The sequence below is a fragment of the Lepisma saccharinum genome, chromosome 2, assembly GCF_977018435.1.
Source record: "Lepisma saccharinum chromosome 2, izLepSacc3.1, whole genome shotgun sequence".
Taxonomy (NCBI): domain Eukaryota; kingdom Metazoa; phylum Arthropoda; class Insecta; order Zygentoma; family Lepismatidae; genus Lepisma; species Lepisma saccharinum.
Genome location: NC_139230.1, coordinates 147,388,925 through 147,406,491, shown reverse-complemented (window position 1 = coordinate 147,406,491; position 17,567 = coordinate 147,388,925). Strand labels below are relative to the sequence as shown.

At 36.4% G+C, this 17,567-nt stretch overlaps 1 protein-coding gene across 2 annotated transcripts in view; it reads left to right on the top strand.

Annotated features, from left to right (window-relative positions):
- The window catches only part of LanB1 (laminin subunit beta-1), a 296,443-nt gene that overhangs the window by 186,509 nt on the left and 92,367 nt on the right, over window positions 1-17,567 (top strand). For both annotated transcript variants that reach the window (XM_083117589.1, XM_083117588.1), the window contains 6 exons: window positions 4,750-4,939; window positions 6,339-6,482; window positions 7,199-7,430; window positions 10,014-10,177; window positions 12,286-12,510; window positions 15,675-15,874. In XM_083117589.1, the coding sequence (XP_082973715.1) occupies window positions 4,750-4,939; window positions 6,339-6,482; window positions 7,199-7,430; window positions 10,014-10,177; window positions 12,286-12,510; window positions 15,675-15,874 (1,155 nt within the window). The remainder of the gene's footprint in view (window positions 1-4,749; window positions 4,940-6,338; window positions 6,483-7,198; window positions 7,431-10,013; window positions 10,178-12,285; window positions 12,511-15,674; window positions 15,875-17,567) is intronic.

The window sequence follows — 17,567 nt, the reverse complement described above, 5'->3', positions numbered from 1 at the left end:
TTCCTCATGATGGTGGGTGGCCGCCAGTCCCATACACTGGCCAAAATATCAGGCTTCCCCTAGGAGACTTGAACAAGCATGCATCTTGTGGTCCTAGTCCAAAAGCCTGACACCTTAGAATTCACGGCCATGGTGTGGGACCTTATTCTTTCTTGTTTTAGTTTATCTTCCTTTGTTCTCACATTCATTTTCCCCATTAGTGTTTGGAGAAATTGTTTCAAGATGGGACTGATTTAAGGTCCTAATGGTTACAAGAGTTCACTGGAAAGGTACTGAAAGGGGTGGCCTCAGGTACTCATTGGAAATGATCAAAAAATGTATTTCAAAATCACCTGAATAATGTTTACACATATGTGCATCCTTGCAGGTTAAGGGTGCTTTCATACCAAATAAGTGACAAAAGACACATGTTGATTGAAAATGATTGCCAAACCTTCCTTAGTCTAAGGTTGTAATTACAAAATCTGGAGTTATTTTACTCATTTGAATTTGAAGTTAAAATTTTGGGTGCATCAGCACTAAGGCTATTTTGCACCCGTCACATTATACGGGGTCCAGCCCCTTATAGTTACACATAACAACTCTAACGTTGCAGAACTAAAATCATAAAATATTAAAATCTTCTGACTTAAGTTAAAAACTGAGGCTGTAAAGGAGCACTCAGCACAAATAAGGACAAAACACAGGACAACACAAACAAAATTATACTGGCCATGGGTCCAGTCGCCAGAGCCTCGTTAGTCAAGTCCAGGGTGTACTACGTGGAAATGAGGTTGACTATTGGATGCACTACGTGGAAGGAGCACCCCTTACACCCCTTATTTTACTCATTGATTGATGAAAATTTTCAAATTCTTTCATCACCACACACAAATGATTAAACATGAAACTAACATTGAATTAGCTTCACAACATGTGTAGATTTGCTAAATAAACAGAGAGAAATTTATATTCATTTTTCAGTTGTTCACGAAATAAATTTTCTGAGATATTGAGATTTACCTTTGATAGTAGATGATTATTGGCAATTTTATTTTCTGAATACAAAAAAATATACAGTTGTTTACCCAGCATGATATGATCAAAAGTATGTGGCTGCTCTTTCTCAGTATTTTTTTTGCAATGACCATTCAAGCATTAGAACCTACATATGGCATGACAAAACTTTTGTACAAGCATTAAAAGAAGAATGGACTGAGCAACAGTGCTCGATGGCTTTCAATGGTATAGATAGATGTAGGTTGCTATGTTTGCAACAATCAGTTTGTGAAATTTCTACCCTTTCCTGATCAATGATGTCATTGTGAATGGTAAATGCATAGGTGCGACAATGGTTATGTATGAGGAGTCATTTTACATGACTTTGCCAAATGATGAAGCAGGCAGTGTAATATTCATGCCGAGTTAAAATATTTCTGGAAACAATTTTAACACCACATCATCTTTTTAAGAGCTGAAGAAAATACATCTTTATTGTAGATATGCCACACATAAACCTAACATGAACAAGAGCAACTCCAAATGTTGATTGGAATGGTATAAATCCTAGCACCAGTGGACTCTGGAAATACATTCTATGGAGCAATGAATTATGCTTCACATGTGAAAGTCTATTGGATGAGTTTGAGAGTATATGTTGTGACTTCATTGTGCCAACTGTGAATTCACATCACAAAGGCTCTGGATGCTATTTATGCTCGGAGCTGCCCCAAAACCCCTGATTCCAATGACCATGGATATTAATCTACATCATGTAATGAAATTATGTACAATTTTGTATTCCTAGCATTATGGCAACAGTTTGATGAAGAACACTGACCATGCAAATTAATGTAGTCATGATGTCATCAACAGATTTTTAGGAAATGCAAAATATACCCCTTTAACTTTTTTTTGCGTATTTTTATTCCGGCAAGCTTAAGTTCTTTTAAAGGCCATTCCATGTGAAATTAACAAATGAAGAGGCACTTTTCAACCTCACATATTTTGATTAATTTGAAATTTGGCATACTGAAAGGGTCACATGCAGAGGCCTGCATGAGATCTGGAAGAAACCCGTCCACAAGGAGTCGCGCCTACAATAATATGCAATGCGCACGTCAAGCCAGGTACGCAATCGAGCTTCCCCGAACAAGAATTCACAGGCCTCAATGTCTCCAAGGTTTTTCTCTTTACCCAGGTACTATGAAGTCATGTGAGACTCGATGTAGTTCCTGCAGTCAGATGCGAGCACCACTGTCAGTGTTGCCAATGGCCATTATATTTCACTACGCATGGAGACATTTGAATTTATTCTAGTCACATGGGCCTTGAGGTTGTATAACTGTTAGATTTTGTAACTTATCAAATTGGTTTCATTATTATGTCAAACCAACTACCACTTATTTTCCAAATTTGTTTTGAAGTTCTTGGAAATAGGTTTGTGTGTTTTGTTCATTTTATGTCACTTTTCTAGTCTTGAAATCGTAAATCTTCTATCGGTTTCATTTTTGCATTGTTTGTTTGTTGAAATGTGTAAGTAGCATTGCCTGCTATTTGCACCCATCTGAAGATACAAGCTAACAATTATATTTTGCATCGTGTTACTATCAATGTGGCCTATAGAACTAGATAACTTGCAACAACATGAGCAAACGACAATTTGTTGAAATAGATGGCAATATGCAAAAACCTTTTGTAGTAAATTATGATTTCATGTTCCATTTTATGGACCCCCGTGCTTTTGCTTTAGTGTTCAGCATCATTTGATATCAGAAATGTAATGGTTGAAAAAGTACTACATTACACCTATATTGAGAATAAAATTCCCTTCAGAATGTAATTTAAGAAAACAAAAGAAGCTATATTTGTGCCATACAGGGAATAATAACATTAAGCAAGTCATGAACAGTATAACATTTCAAAAAGGAAGGGGGGGGGGGATATCTTGAGCAACTAATTTGAATATTGAATTGGCAAAATTACATCGGAGAGAAAATCTGTAGCAACAGTTTTCAAAGTTCTTCGAAAAATAGTTTAATTGATTTGGTATTTTAAATTTATTTTATTGCACAGTAAGGCTAATCGGGACTGGACTTACAGTTTAAAGTGGGATTCGAACCATGTGCCTCCGTCTGGTATCGAACCCGGGACCCCTTGATTACAAGATGACAATGCTACCACTGCACCATCGGGGAGCCCCCCTCTAAAAAAATAATGTAGAAGAACCACCAGTCACACAATGGTCCAAAATATTTACGATGGCACTTTTTGCAAAACTAGGTTTGTACTCATTTACAGGTGTCAGCAGTGGCAGTGATTAAGGACGGGGGAGCGAGAGTGAGCAGTCATCCCCCCCCACTTTTGCCCCCGCACCATGCTAACCTTATGTACCAAGGGAAATTAAACTGTCCTTGCCCCCCCTTTTTACACCTTGCCCCCTAGTTTTGGAACCCATTCGCCGCCACTGGGTGTGAGTGATACAAATGTTTTCTAACACAGTATAAATCTCTGCAATTTCAAATTAATAAACATGATGAACATTTCAAGTGCTCTTGAACTGTTTAGAATCTATTAGTTGGCAACAGTGACTGCATGACTCATGTATCTGGAGACTGTGCAAAACTGGAATGAGGGTTTGCTCAGATAAGTGAGCTGGATCTTGCAAGGCCTGCCAGTTACCCGTGGGCTTTCGATGCTTGACGGGTCAAACCCCAGGCTTACAGTTTTACTTGCTCACTCGCCAGCCAGGCGGGCCTAGTAAGCAAATCTTGCCGATGTGCAGGGCTCTGGCACATGAGGTAGGAAAATATGCAAAGTTGCAGATCCATTTCTTTTGTATTTCTGAAATTACGGTGTTGCAAACTATGTGATTTTGACCATTTTTTCCAATATCTTGTTAACTTTAAATTGCAATATTTCGGCAACCATGACAGTATAGAAGTGATTCGGACAGCGTTGGAAAGGTTTTGAAAGGCTCTTTCATATGAGTTTACCTGTAATTATTGTCATCAATCCTTAATTTACCCTGTACTGTATAGTATTGTGATGCCATGCAGTATTCAGGGCCAAGCATGTGTCATTTTCGGCTACCAATGAAGCTCGTACCAATGTACAGCCTAATCGGTGCGTGCTACGTTGAAAATTCTAGCACTTTAGATTGAAACTCGCCTATTTCCAACAACTTTCCACTTTCCATGTTTCGCTATGTGCACTAATAACTGAGTTACCTATGTGACCAGACATTTGAATCACCCTGTATTTATAATAACTGCGAATTTAAACATTAGATTCATGTATGATAATTCAAACAATATTGTATTTCATTTCTGAGACTTTTACTTTAGAAGATTAGGAATTTGTGTATTAAAATATATTATCATGCAATACCTAACCTACTCTACCTTACCCTAACCTACCCTAAATCTAACATAACTCTGGATCGCATTGGCGTCCCATTTTCAAATTTTGTAAAGTTAATGAGTAATAGTGTATGTATGACACATAATTTTTTGAAAGAAGTTTAAAAACCCAAAATGGTTACCAAAGTTTTCTTTACCCCACCTTCAATTGTTTTTATACCCTGACATGCAATATCTCGTGTGAACCAAAACAAAAGTGCTAAGGGAGCTCTTAGCTGCCCTCTCACGTCCTCTCTTTTCATAGAAGCCTAAGAAAAGTTTTAGTGTTGTTTTTTTTATTGATAAATGACAATCTTAGGCAGAGGTTACTGTTGGGGAATATTTATATATATATATATTTTTCTTTCAGATTGCCCTTATTCCAAGAATAGAGAGTATACCATTCTTCCAAGGATCTCGACCCAATGAAAACAGAAGGCAAGATTTTGAAAGGTACCGCTGTGGACAAGCTTTTTATAATGTACTAAAGGGACCAATTCCAGATATTTGCAAGAAGTATCACTACAGCATTGGCTTCTATGTACATGATGGGGCATTTGGTAAGTCTGTGTGACTAAAGATGAAGGTAGATTAGAGACTGATCAAACATGGTCAGAGACAAGAAGTGACTTTTTTTAAAAATCAGAAAAACATATTTGAATATAACAAAAGATCTTCACAGATAGTTAGAAGACAGTCCTCAAACCTGATATACTTTCTCATCTGCCAGATCTGTAGTGACTTTTACCTGGGTGAAACCTCAACTCCCTCTGAACCTTGGAATAAACAAGCACCATTTATCCACCTAAAAACCCCCAATGTCACCATCACCACCCACACCACCCACACCAACAGCCATAACACAAACTTCAATGACTATTTCAAAATAGCAATTTTGCATCACCACTACCACTTTCAACCAATATATCCTCTCGTAAATGCTGGGAAAGATTGCACATATTAGTTGTTAATAGCCCCAAGAATCAACCTAGCTACTTCGTAACTGATCCTAGCAACATATCTCGCCCACCCACCATCCAGCAAACACTGGTGAAAGTACCTTTTTGTCCAAAGCCTGTTACTATATTCTCCCATCTTTCAGCTGCATTGCAGTATGATACCATCTTTGTTTCTCCAGAGAACATGTAGCCAGGCAATGAAATAGACATTTTCATTTCAAGTCACATATATGTATACTTATATAAAGTACATAAAATTTCCAGACCGGAAACCTCATTCTTGGAACACATTAATTTATTTGCTTCATTGATTAACTGAATTGAAATTGCGAGTTCATCAGCACTGTCATACAGGGATATGAACCTTACCTACAATAAAGTATAGGATCAATTTTTCAAATTAAAGGAAAATGTAGATTGATTAAAACTCCTTATCTAGATTAATAAGCAGTAAAGGTATTTTGAGGAATAAATTCACAATATCAGTGATAAAAGCTGAAACTGTTTTAGAGTTCCCAAGTGGGGTTTTTCAACTTCTTTCCTCAAGTGTTTCAAATCAATGAAAGTACATTAGTTGGCAGCATTGGTCTTTTCCAGAGCCTTCGTTTATCTCTCTAGTGTAGAAAACATTCATTACTATATTTAAAATACAACTTTCGCTATGGACTTTATAGCTAGACATAAACAGTAGTTGCAAAAAGGATAAGCAGTAGTTGCAAAAAGGATAAGCAGTAGTTGCAAAAAGGCCAGCTTCTTTTGAATGGGTAATTTTTTTCGAGTGGTATCTTCATATTTCAACAGGCTTATTAAATATATCTACATAGTATATACACATCCACATAACTAGAGTTATGTGAAGAATCAGGCAAGAATCTTGAAAATAAACTGTAAAAAGTGTTTTTGTATGTATGTATGTATGTATGTATGTATATTTACGTAATATTGTGAAAATGAATTTCATGAGCTTGAATATGTTCTCTCTAGATATTTTATGTTGCAGAATGTCAATGTGACCCAACTGGCTCAGTGAGTGCACTCTGCAGTTCCTTAGGAGGACAGTGTCAATGTAAAACAAATGTGGTTGGAAGACGTTGTGATCGATGTGCCCCAGGAACATTTGGGTTTGGACCCGAAGGATGCAGAGGTAAGTCAGTAGTCTTAAAATTCCAAAATTTCACAAAATTTAATTTTTTAAAAAAATATTTTTCAGGCTTTTTAAAAAAATATATTAAAACATCAAAGGTGGGTCTTTCAGTCTCAAGTGATTACCATGCACTAGATGCAAGAACTGAATTTCCACAGAAAATTGTATACAGTGTATTATTAAAAATTAATTTTTTCTCCCAGAAGTATTGAACTATTTTCAATGCATCTTTGCATAACAGTGCTACACACAAGATTTTTCATTAACTTTATTGTGGTGACCAATGCAAACTTCTCAATATATATTTTTTTTTTATTTTTTTATTCTTCTTAGTTAACTTTCATTATTGGGAGATATAGTGTTTAAATTTCACTACCACCTAGAGTCCTGTCATTCTGCTGTGTGTGGAGATGCCACTACTGAATTACTAATACAATCTGTGTAGATATGACATTTATGAGTGAGTTTCGTATGCACAAACTTACCGTACTTAACACATGCAGACTTAAAAATATCATTAAAATATCTGCTACACAGATGAACATGAACTGTAGAATATATGTCAAATGAAAATTAATTTAACTCGGTCCATGTATGCTCATGTAAAAATAGATTTGTGTAAGCTGTATTCCGAGAAACTAGTACATTTTGACAAAGCTTATTTGAGTACAAATTGTCAATACCATTTAAATTGAAATTCTTCAATTCTTTTATAGCCTGTGATTGTAATTCCATTGGCTCATTGGATAATTTCTGTGATGCTCAAACTGGACAGTGTAAATGCCGACCAAATACCTATGGGCGCCAATGTGACCAATGCCAGCCTAACTTTTGGAATTTTCCCAATTGTCAGCTCTGTGAATGTAATGGACATGCAGATCTATGTGACTCAAGAACAGGCGAGTGTACTGCATGCAGAGATTTTACAACAGGACATAATTGTGACAGGTAAGATTTTTGTATTATTCGTGTTTATGTGCTGTTGTATGTGTTTATGCTCTGTTGAATGCAATAACATTTTTTATTGAATTGAGTTGGTGGTTAGTATGTATATTTATTCAAGCTTACACATGATTCCGTAAATAATTATACAGTAATTATTATTTCTGTCTTATATAATTACAGTGCGACTCTGATTCACATTTTTCATAGGATCGAGGTGAAAACAAGTACAGGAAAATGTAAAATCCAGGAAAATTTTGTAAGATTTTGCTCTATTGGAATCATGAAGATTGAATGTATAATGTAGGAAAGTGTAAAAATCTGGGAACAAAAAATTGGGTTTTCACTGTAAATGGTACAGGTGGTGGACATTGATACTGAAACACCTGGAACACAGGCACTAACCTTTATTACAGTGTAACCCCAATTTTACATTCCCAGATTTTACATTTTCCCACTTAATACTTTCGATCTTGATGGTCCCAACATAGTAGAATGATACAAAATTTTTCTCAATTTTACATTTTCCCACATTTCAAGTTTTTTTCAGCTTGGTCCCTTGAAAGACATAAAATCGAGGTTCCACTGTAGTATGGTGTTGGCCACTACAGCAGCAAAACATCTGGGGAAGGACTGATAGAGGTCCTGCACATTTGTATTCCTCCTGAATCACACTGAGAAGTCAGACATGTTGTTGTTGGAGGGAAACGTTGCCACACGAGATCCTCCAAAAGACCCCATAAGGGCTCAATAATGTTCAGGTCTGGTAACTGGGCGGGCCATAGCAGATGTTCAACCTCACGTTCATGTTCATCGAACCACTCTGTGACCTGTTTAGCAGTGTGTATCGATGCGTTATCATCCTGGAACACTGCACTACCATCAGGAAACAATATTTCCACCATAGGGTGCAGGTGGTCCTCCGGAATGGCCCTATAGTCGTTGGCAGTGACATGTCCTCCTAGAATGATCAGTGGTCCCAAAAACTGCCACCATATTGCACCCCACACCATCCACCCCCATGTTTCACTCTGGGCACTAAGCAGTCTGGTTGGTATGCTTCGGATAGACTTCTCCACATGTAAACTCTTCCAGATGTTGAAAAAACAGTGAAGGTCTACTCATCCAAGAACACAACGTGTTTCAGGTCGTCTAACGTCCAATTTGCGCTGCTAGCACCAGTCAACCCACTTTTTGGCATTGGTGCTAGTAACCAAGGGTTTCAGTATAGTAACTCTACCATGGACGTTGGCCCTTTGAAGTTCTCAATGAATGGATTTGGTAGAAACAGGTTCAGTGAAGTGTGTATTCAATTCTGCGGTGGCTTTTGCAGCAGTGGTTTTACGCTTTTCGGACACAGTCCTCTTTAATACCCTGACATCCCTGTCGGACAGCTTCCACTTCTTCCGACAGTTACTCCTGGATGTGGCCGGACCCTGTGGCCGAGTGGTTAGCACATCGAGCTGCAACGCCAAGGGTCCCGAGTTCGAATCCCACATGGGCTTGGTTGTTTGTGAATGTCCATTCATCAATTTCATCATTTCATCACTCATCCCCATCTTTGCAAATTAGCCAAGAGGCACAAAATGCGAAGTAAAATAAACTAAATCAATCAATCCTCCTGGATGTGGTTTATCCTTCATTCTGGTATGCTGCCATGACCCTTACCCTGCAAATATTCGCAGTCTCTGAGACTGGCACTGGTGAGAATAGCACCAACAATTTTGCCCTCTTTGGAACTCTGATTATGTGGATCTTGAACCACCTTCACAAGAATACCTGTAAAAATGTTCATTTTTTGCTACAGCTAAACAGACAAACCATAAGCAATTCCCAGCACAGAGATATCTTTTCATTCATGGCAGCTGACAAAGGACTCATGAGTGACTTCAAGTTAAAAATAGCTTCTACTTTCATTAACAAAATATTATATTTCCAGTATGTGCTGTGACTGAAATATTAAAAAAGAAACACTGTTACATTTATTTTACACTCTAGAATTTACAGCATACTCTTGAAAATTGTCTTAACACAAGAAAGCAGTTTTTAAAACTCATTTTGACTCACGTTTCCATGGTTGGGCAAGCATTGGCAACAACCATTGGCCCAACATAAACCAGATCTTTCCCATGTAAAAACTGCAGTTGGTCCAATGGTTTTGGCTACTTGGGAATGCTCAAGAAATGTAAAAATTCAAAGTATTCCAGCATATTTATAAATTTTGGTACATTTTCCATTGGAAATATGAAGCTACCAGAGTTTTGCTTTAAAGTAATTACAATTTCACATGAGATAGTTATTTAATGACAAAATCCATTTCTCCTTGCAATGAATTTGCAAATATAATGAAAAGGACATTTAGGCTCCCATGAAAGTGTGGTGCAGCATTTTTTCACACTCCACAAGACACTAGAAAGAACCAGCCATTATCAGTGATTAAATTCCAACCAATACTTTCCAATACTGATACCAATACATTGGTATTTGTGTAGGCCCCGCCTAATGTTAAATAGAGCAGATTATTTTATGTTTGAACCCATTTTGGTAGAACACATTTTCACCACACTTCTTTTTTTGTTCTTTTTTCAGATGTGTTGAGGGACATTATGGTGACCCACGCATTGGAGTTGACATTCCTTGTCGTCCATGTCCTTGCCCTGGAACTGCAGAAGCTGGACACTCCTATGCATCACGTTGTGCTTTGGATGCTCTGACACAAGATGTTGTGTGTGAATGCAGAGAAGGGTATGCAGGTGTGTTATGGTGGAAAAGTACTTTTATGATGCTTTATGTGCCTTGTTAATAAATAAATTCTATTGGGCCAGTTCAATAAGAATGAACCAATTCTACTCTTTTATGTTAAATGTTGATACTGATACACATTTCTGTGAATATTGGTAACAATACTTTATGTATTTTTACAATATAAAATTACATAAATGAATTTGTTACAATCCAGGTTAATTCATCTAGGACTGAACAGAAAAGGCTGTATTTTGAGATTGCATGATCAAATGGATGATAGGATGAAAAATGTATAATACTTTAAAAGGTATTCTAATATTAAAAGTTGGAACAAAAATCAACTAAAGGTTAAAATATTAAAATCAGTAACTTACGTGTGTGATAATGAGATTGGTCAAACAATGTTTCGAAGCTTATACTACCTCCTTCCTCAGGTTAATGCGAAGTTTTCAGACACCTGACATGGTGCCTCGTCGAGAAAGTGTTGGTTGAGGATTTAGGTCAAAAGGTATAGTAGAGAACACTTACTAAAAAGATGATGTAAAATATACATACTTAAAACCGCGCAATGCTCTATTAAAACAAAAGAATGTTCAAAGTTGCTGAAGGCAAACTGCCGATTGGTGCTCGGTGTAGGTGAATGTATGGTGTCAGCTCATGCTTGGAGAAGAAAATCTCCTCCTCTCTGGCCTTTCCCCAACTGGGGCTTGTGAGTCACCAGTCCAAGGTGAATTCTACTTCCACCTCGGCAGCTTTACTAACCTCGGGAGTAACATGGAAGCCCATCTCGGCTCTATTCCCGGTGGCTTTATCCCATTTTTAAAAAAGTTAATCCAGCCATCTTCCAAGTTTCCGTCATCCCTATTGAGATTATTCTAATTATCTGCACATATATAGGCTACCTCATATACATTCCTATCTAATTTGTTGTTAATTTTCCTGATGACTTCTCTTTTAGTGATCTTATGCAGGTTAACTAATACATGTTCAGATAATCCTGTCTTGGGTATACCCTCTTTTATATCTTTATCATGCTCATTCCACCTAATTTCCATACTCCTCCCCGTCTGTCCCACGTATTCCTTTCCGCATTCACATATTATCTTGTACACTCCCTTTTGCTCTTCAGGGTTATTGTGCCTATCTCCCCTCCCTTTCTTATAAGACGTGAAGTGTTTTTCAATGCTCCGAGGTGCTCTCACCCCACAGTTTATCCGTATTCCCCTTACGGATTTTTCAATTTTCTCGGAAACACCCTTAAAATTCGAAATCCCAACAAAATAAGTGTTCTTTTCATCTTGTTTTATCTTCATCTTCCTCTTTATCATTTTGTGATAATTCTTGCCTAAGAGTCTTCTTAACTTTCCTAGCCACTTTTTCCATGTCATGGATCATATACCCATTCTTTATACCCACCTTTCTTATCGAATGAAAAAATTGAGAATAACGTTTAACTTAGTTCTATTCGAATGTTGGGATTTCTTATGGAGGTATAGCTTGCCAGCCAATGGTTTATGGAAGACCCTGGTTACAATCTGTTGTCTGGTTTTAGTAAGGCACAAGTCTAGAAAGTGAATCCTACTGTTGGCCAGATCTTCTCTGGTAAAACCAATTCTGGGGTCTTGCTTGCCTAATTGGTTGAAAATGCTATCCAGTTTAGTTTCATTCCCTATGATGAGGATGTCATCTACATATCTCCCATAGTAGTTTACCCCTCCCCCCACATGTTCCATGGTGGCTTTTTCGACATAATGCATGAAGATGTTGGCCCCTCAAGTTACGCCTATGATAACACACAAAAGAAACATTGCACAAAAAGTGCACATGTTCAACTCCAGCTTCATCATATAACTCACTTAATATGTTGCTAATACCATTTTGCTCTTAAGTCAGTATTTGTGCTGCCTGGCTTAACATTTCATCATAATTCCTTTCCTTGGAAGTATCCATGAGAAGTGGACAAAAGTTACCATTTTATCTTTCTATGTGGTTATATTTTATAGTAAGGTTATAGTGTTGCATACAGTATTAGTAGCTGAAAACTGAACAATGTAAATTTTATACCAAATAACAGCTCCATATGTTATTTTATTAAAACAGGTTCTTTTCTTCTCAGGTTCAAGATGTGATGTGTGCGCTGACAATTATTTTGGAAATCCTGAAACACCAGGAGGATCATGTCGACCTTGTAACTGTAGCAATAATATTGATATTTCTCGGCCTGGTAATTGTGATGGTAGATCAGGGGAATGTTTACAGTGCTTGTTTAACACAGAAGGTTTCAGTTGTGAAGTTTGTAAGGCTTCATATTTTGGAGATGCTGTAAATCAAGCATGTGCAGGTATGTTGTGTGATATTTAATTCCTGTTTTCATTTTCATTTATGTAGATATAGATTGAAAACTTCATTCATACCACATGCCAACATCATAATATAATAAAATATGCTCACCTTGGCATGTTGTTAAGGGTTGGGCAATCCAGGTGATTGTCCAAGGTGCCACCCTTGAGGGGGGTGCCAAAACCTTAATTTTGATTACCTAGGTACATAAGTATGATTATTTGTTTCAAAAAGAGTTGTTACAAACCAGATATTTCAATAACACAAGATGGAAAGAAAGAAGTTTTGAAAAAGAAACCTAAGATGGCAGCACAAGATGAAATAATAGAAATAAATTGTTGGAGGATAAATAACGATTTAGTGGAGGTATAAAAACATGATCAAAAGGTTTTGAAAATATGAAGACAATGTATAAGAAATAGCTAATAGATGTGAAGGAAAATGAAAGTGCTTTTCATCATAAAACAAGTTAAAGCAGGTAATCAATTGTTAGGCATGGAACAAAGTAAAAATGTAGGGACTTGAAAAGCACAATTCAATACAGCCTTTGTCTTCATTACTACCACCCTTTCAAGGAAGAGATTTTTCATTCTACTGCTGCATAACATAATACATATATTACAAAATCATGTAACAATTTAAGCTAAGAGATTATTGTTATTTTGATATCATTATGTAGGTATTAAATAAATGCATACATACAATAAACATATGCTTTAAAAGTAGTACTTAAATATTTAAAAATAAGGCTATTAATTTTCTTATATAAAACAGTAAATATGTAACATAGTCAAGGTTTTATTGGGAGTGAAAAGTTAGGGAGGACAGGGTGCAAAGTACAGGGTGTTCCAAAAATCCACCTTGCCTAGGTGAATTTTTTTTCTTGAGCCACCAGTGTCATAAGGTTGCTATACTATATTTTGTCAAGTTCTAAAGGCTCGGCTGGACCTTTGGTATGCAACGGGCGATTTTTTTCAAATTTTCCTCTCCATTCGAAAAACCTCTTTGATATTTCAAAATATGAAACATTACGTCAGCTTAGAATTCCTTCTAGGGGTGTAAGGGGTGCTCCTTCCACGTAGTGCACCCAATAGTCAACCTCAATTCCACATAGTACACCCCGGACTGCAGACTAACGAGGCTCTGGCGAATTTTGTTTGTGTTGTCCTGTGTTTTGTCCTTATTTGTGCTGAGTGCTCCTTTACACTCTCAGCTTTTAACAAAAGTCAGAAGATTTTAATATTTTATGATTTTAGTTATGCAACGTTAGAGTTGTTATTTGTAACGATAAGGCTCTGGACCCCGAATAATGTGACGGGTGCAAAATAGCCTTAGTGCTGATGCACCCAATAAAAAAAAATAGAATTCCTTCTAGAGCATTGATGTGAATTTTCATGTAGTTTTCTTTCACTGTTGTCTAGATATTATCAATAGTTTTTGATTTCATAAGTCTATTAAACTATTGATAATATCTAGACAACAGTGAAAGAAAACTACATGAAAATTCACGTCAATGCTCTGGAAGGAATTCTAAGCTGATGTAATGTTTCATATTTTGAAATATCCAAGAGGTTTTTCGAATGGAGAGGAAAATTTGAAAAAATTCGCCCATTCACATGCCAAAGGTCCAGCCAAGCCTTAAGGTATAAATTCTGAAATGGGAGCAAATATATATTGGAGAATGTCACTTTAAAAGTATAAGAATAGGTATCCATAAAATGGGTTAAAGTGGATGTGGTACTGCACATAAAAGATTAAGGTAAAACATGTTGTTCTTATAGAACAGGCCACAACTTCTGTGGGAACAACTTTACAACATGCCAAGATAAGTACCTTATTTTATACAATATGATTATTGTGTGCATGTGAAAAAGTTTTTTAAAGAGTTCCTTTTTTTAATAAATTGATTTGAATTTTAAAGATTAGCTTTTTCAAATATTCAGGTATAAACAAAAAAATCATAGGAGAGGAACTATTTGTTGTGGAAAGTTGGTTAGTTTTATTTTTTGGATGATGCAAATTTTTTCACAGTAAATTAAATTTTTACATACCACCTCCCAAAGTGCAGTTAGAAGAAATACAAAAAATCTCTCGCCGTGGTTAGCCCCTGTGGCCCCCATAATAAACCAAAGTCAATAATACAATTCTATGATGTAACACTGCTATGTGCAAAGTTCATTTGAAAGTTGGTTGATAATCTCTCATCAATAAAATAATAATATATCCCGTGGAACCTGGATTTTATGGTTTTTCAAGAGGCCAAGGTTAAAAAAATTAAAATGTGAGAAGAAAATTTATATTATATTTTACCCCATTGGGACCATGCGGAATGAATGTACAATGCTGGAAAATGTAAAATATTGGAACCTAAAATCAGGGTTTACTGTAATATGCAATACCAAAAAAAAGCAATGTTGTCACTTGTTTACAAACATCGGTTCTAGCAATTTGGTTATGTAAGCTAGGTACTTTAATGTAAGTACCACAAAAGAAAACTTTTTCAGAAAATTTGTCCCAGTAGTTTTTTTCATCTCTTTAGGCCCAACTATTTTTCAAAATATGTTCATTTACCTTCCTGTTTTAGTGTAAAAGACAATGTTTCACATACATACAATACTACGGGCATGAATTCTTGTGCATTTCTAATTATTTTTGATTAAACAAATGGATAACAGATTATGGATGGAAATGTAACATGCATTTCTGAATTACATTCTGTTTTTACATTCCTCTTGGTGGCCGCGGTGGCTCAGTCGGTAATGCGTCTGACTACCATGCTAAAGGTCCCGGGTTCGATCCCCGGCCGGTTCAAATCCGGGAACTTTTCTAACGGTGGAAGCGGCCCCGGCGCCTACCCAGCGTCGAATAACATGGGTACCTGGGGGAAACCCTGGGGGGTAAAGGTGGTCAGGGGCGTGATGCTGATCACATCACCCCCACTCACGACCGGATCAAGAAAGTGTGGGACGTTACCCCCACACCCCCTATACGCCTTCATGGCGTGGTGCTAAGCACAGGGGAACACTTTACTTTTATTTATTTATTTTTTTTTTTTTTTTACATTCCTCTTTAACATAATTTTAATTTGTTAATATGGTTCCCAAGTATTTGAATTTGGAAATCTCAGTTGTTCAACATTCAACTTTGTATTTCTTTTTTCTACAGAATGTGTGTGTGATCTACTGGGAACTGATGCTAAAGCTGGACCATGTGATCGTAAAAGTGGACAGTGCCCTTGCTTACCCAATGTAGTAGGATTGTCCTGTGATCAGTGTGAAGTAAATCATTGGAAAATTGCCAGTGGAACAGGTTGTGAACCATGCGCCTGTGATTCAATTGGATCATATTCTGAGCAGTGCAACCAGGTATTTTACTCTCATCATGTTGCAATAATGTATTTATAAATGTGTATTTAACTGCATTATTTTGAAGTAAGTCTTGAAGCTTACCTGGTGATGAATGATGAACAGATTCTCTTGGGCTATCGACCAGGTGAGTTGTGGAAAGGATTCCAAACCTGTGAGAGCTAACGTCACTCTCATCTTCAGGGTAGAAGTCACTTGGAATCCTTTCTACAACTCACCTGTCTGATAACCCAAGAGAATCTTTTCATCTGTATTATTTTGATTTGAAAAGAAAAACATGATAAGAAATTAGGTATTTCAGTGCCATCATTCAAATTTTTGTTACTAGCACGATGCTATTCTGTGGTATGAGAGCAATAGGCATCATGTAAGTGCTTTATAATAATAATAAAAATATAATAAAATCATCTTTATTAGAGCGGGCATGTTTCGGCCTTGAGGCCCGCTCCTAAAACAAACCCTTGTCTGGGTGATTATTACAAAGTAAAGGAAAATTAAAGTAAAAATGGAAAATATGAATATACCCTGATTACATGTAAGTTTGATTAACACAGAATATAAAAATATAAATTGAATCATAATAAGAAAAAAGAAAAAAAAAAAGATTACATGTATAAACTAATGAACATAGATATCTAATGTTTGTCACTTTCATCTTTAGTACATGTACTACATGTGTGAAATCAACTGGAACAATAAATGAAACAGTAGCAATATAAAATAATAATAATAAAAATTGAAAAGACAAAAGAAAATAATGAAATTTAGAATGCTAATAGTTGTAAAAAGTTACATGAACAGAGTTGCCAATTATTAAACTGGATATATATTTATAACAGAAAAGTATTTAGAAATGGTGGTTGAGCACACACACACACACTCTCACTCAATCACTAAGGGCCTTGGTTTCAGCCATTGCAAGAGCATGAGTATTTCTTTGTGAAAATCCTTTCATCCATTTCATGTGATCATTCATCCTTGCCCTGGACTGCATTTAGCAGACTAATGAGGCTCTGACATCTGGAATCGCAGCCAATATTATCTTCTGTGAGGCTTGTGTTGTGTCATCCATATATGTTTGTGATTGTCCTTTCATCCATCCCATCTGGTCACCATTCATCCTCATCTTTGCAATGAGCCAAAAAAGGCAGAAAAGTGAAATAAAATAGATCAAGTCAATCAACCACTCAACCATCATTCCTCATTGTTGCAACTAACTACAAGTGGCAGAAAAGCAATGCTTAGAGGCACATATTTTTGGTAAATAGAAAAGCAAAATCTTTGTACAAAAACAGTTTCGGGTTCAAAAGCGGTAAATAAAATAAAATTTCGCTGTTATAGCGGTGAAAAAGCAGTATATAAAATGACATTTTGGTTTTAAAATTGTGAATATAACCCTAAATTTGATTTAAATACTGTACTTACTGTACAATATAAACAAATCCCTTTAATAACACATTACCAGAATATTAAGTTTATTCGTGCATGAAGGGGTCCATTTTTGCTTCTCAAATATTTACAGTAGAAATAATCAATTTTCTGTGAATTGCATAACTTTCTATAACATTACATGGTACTCTGAGCACGTAGTGTAGATTTTGAGACTTGGTAATACTGAAAGATGTTGAAAGATGAATCACTAGGAGCAGCTATGTGTTGGAGGTTTGTGCATAACTCACAGGATAATTCTGAC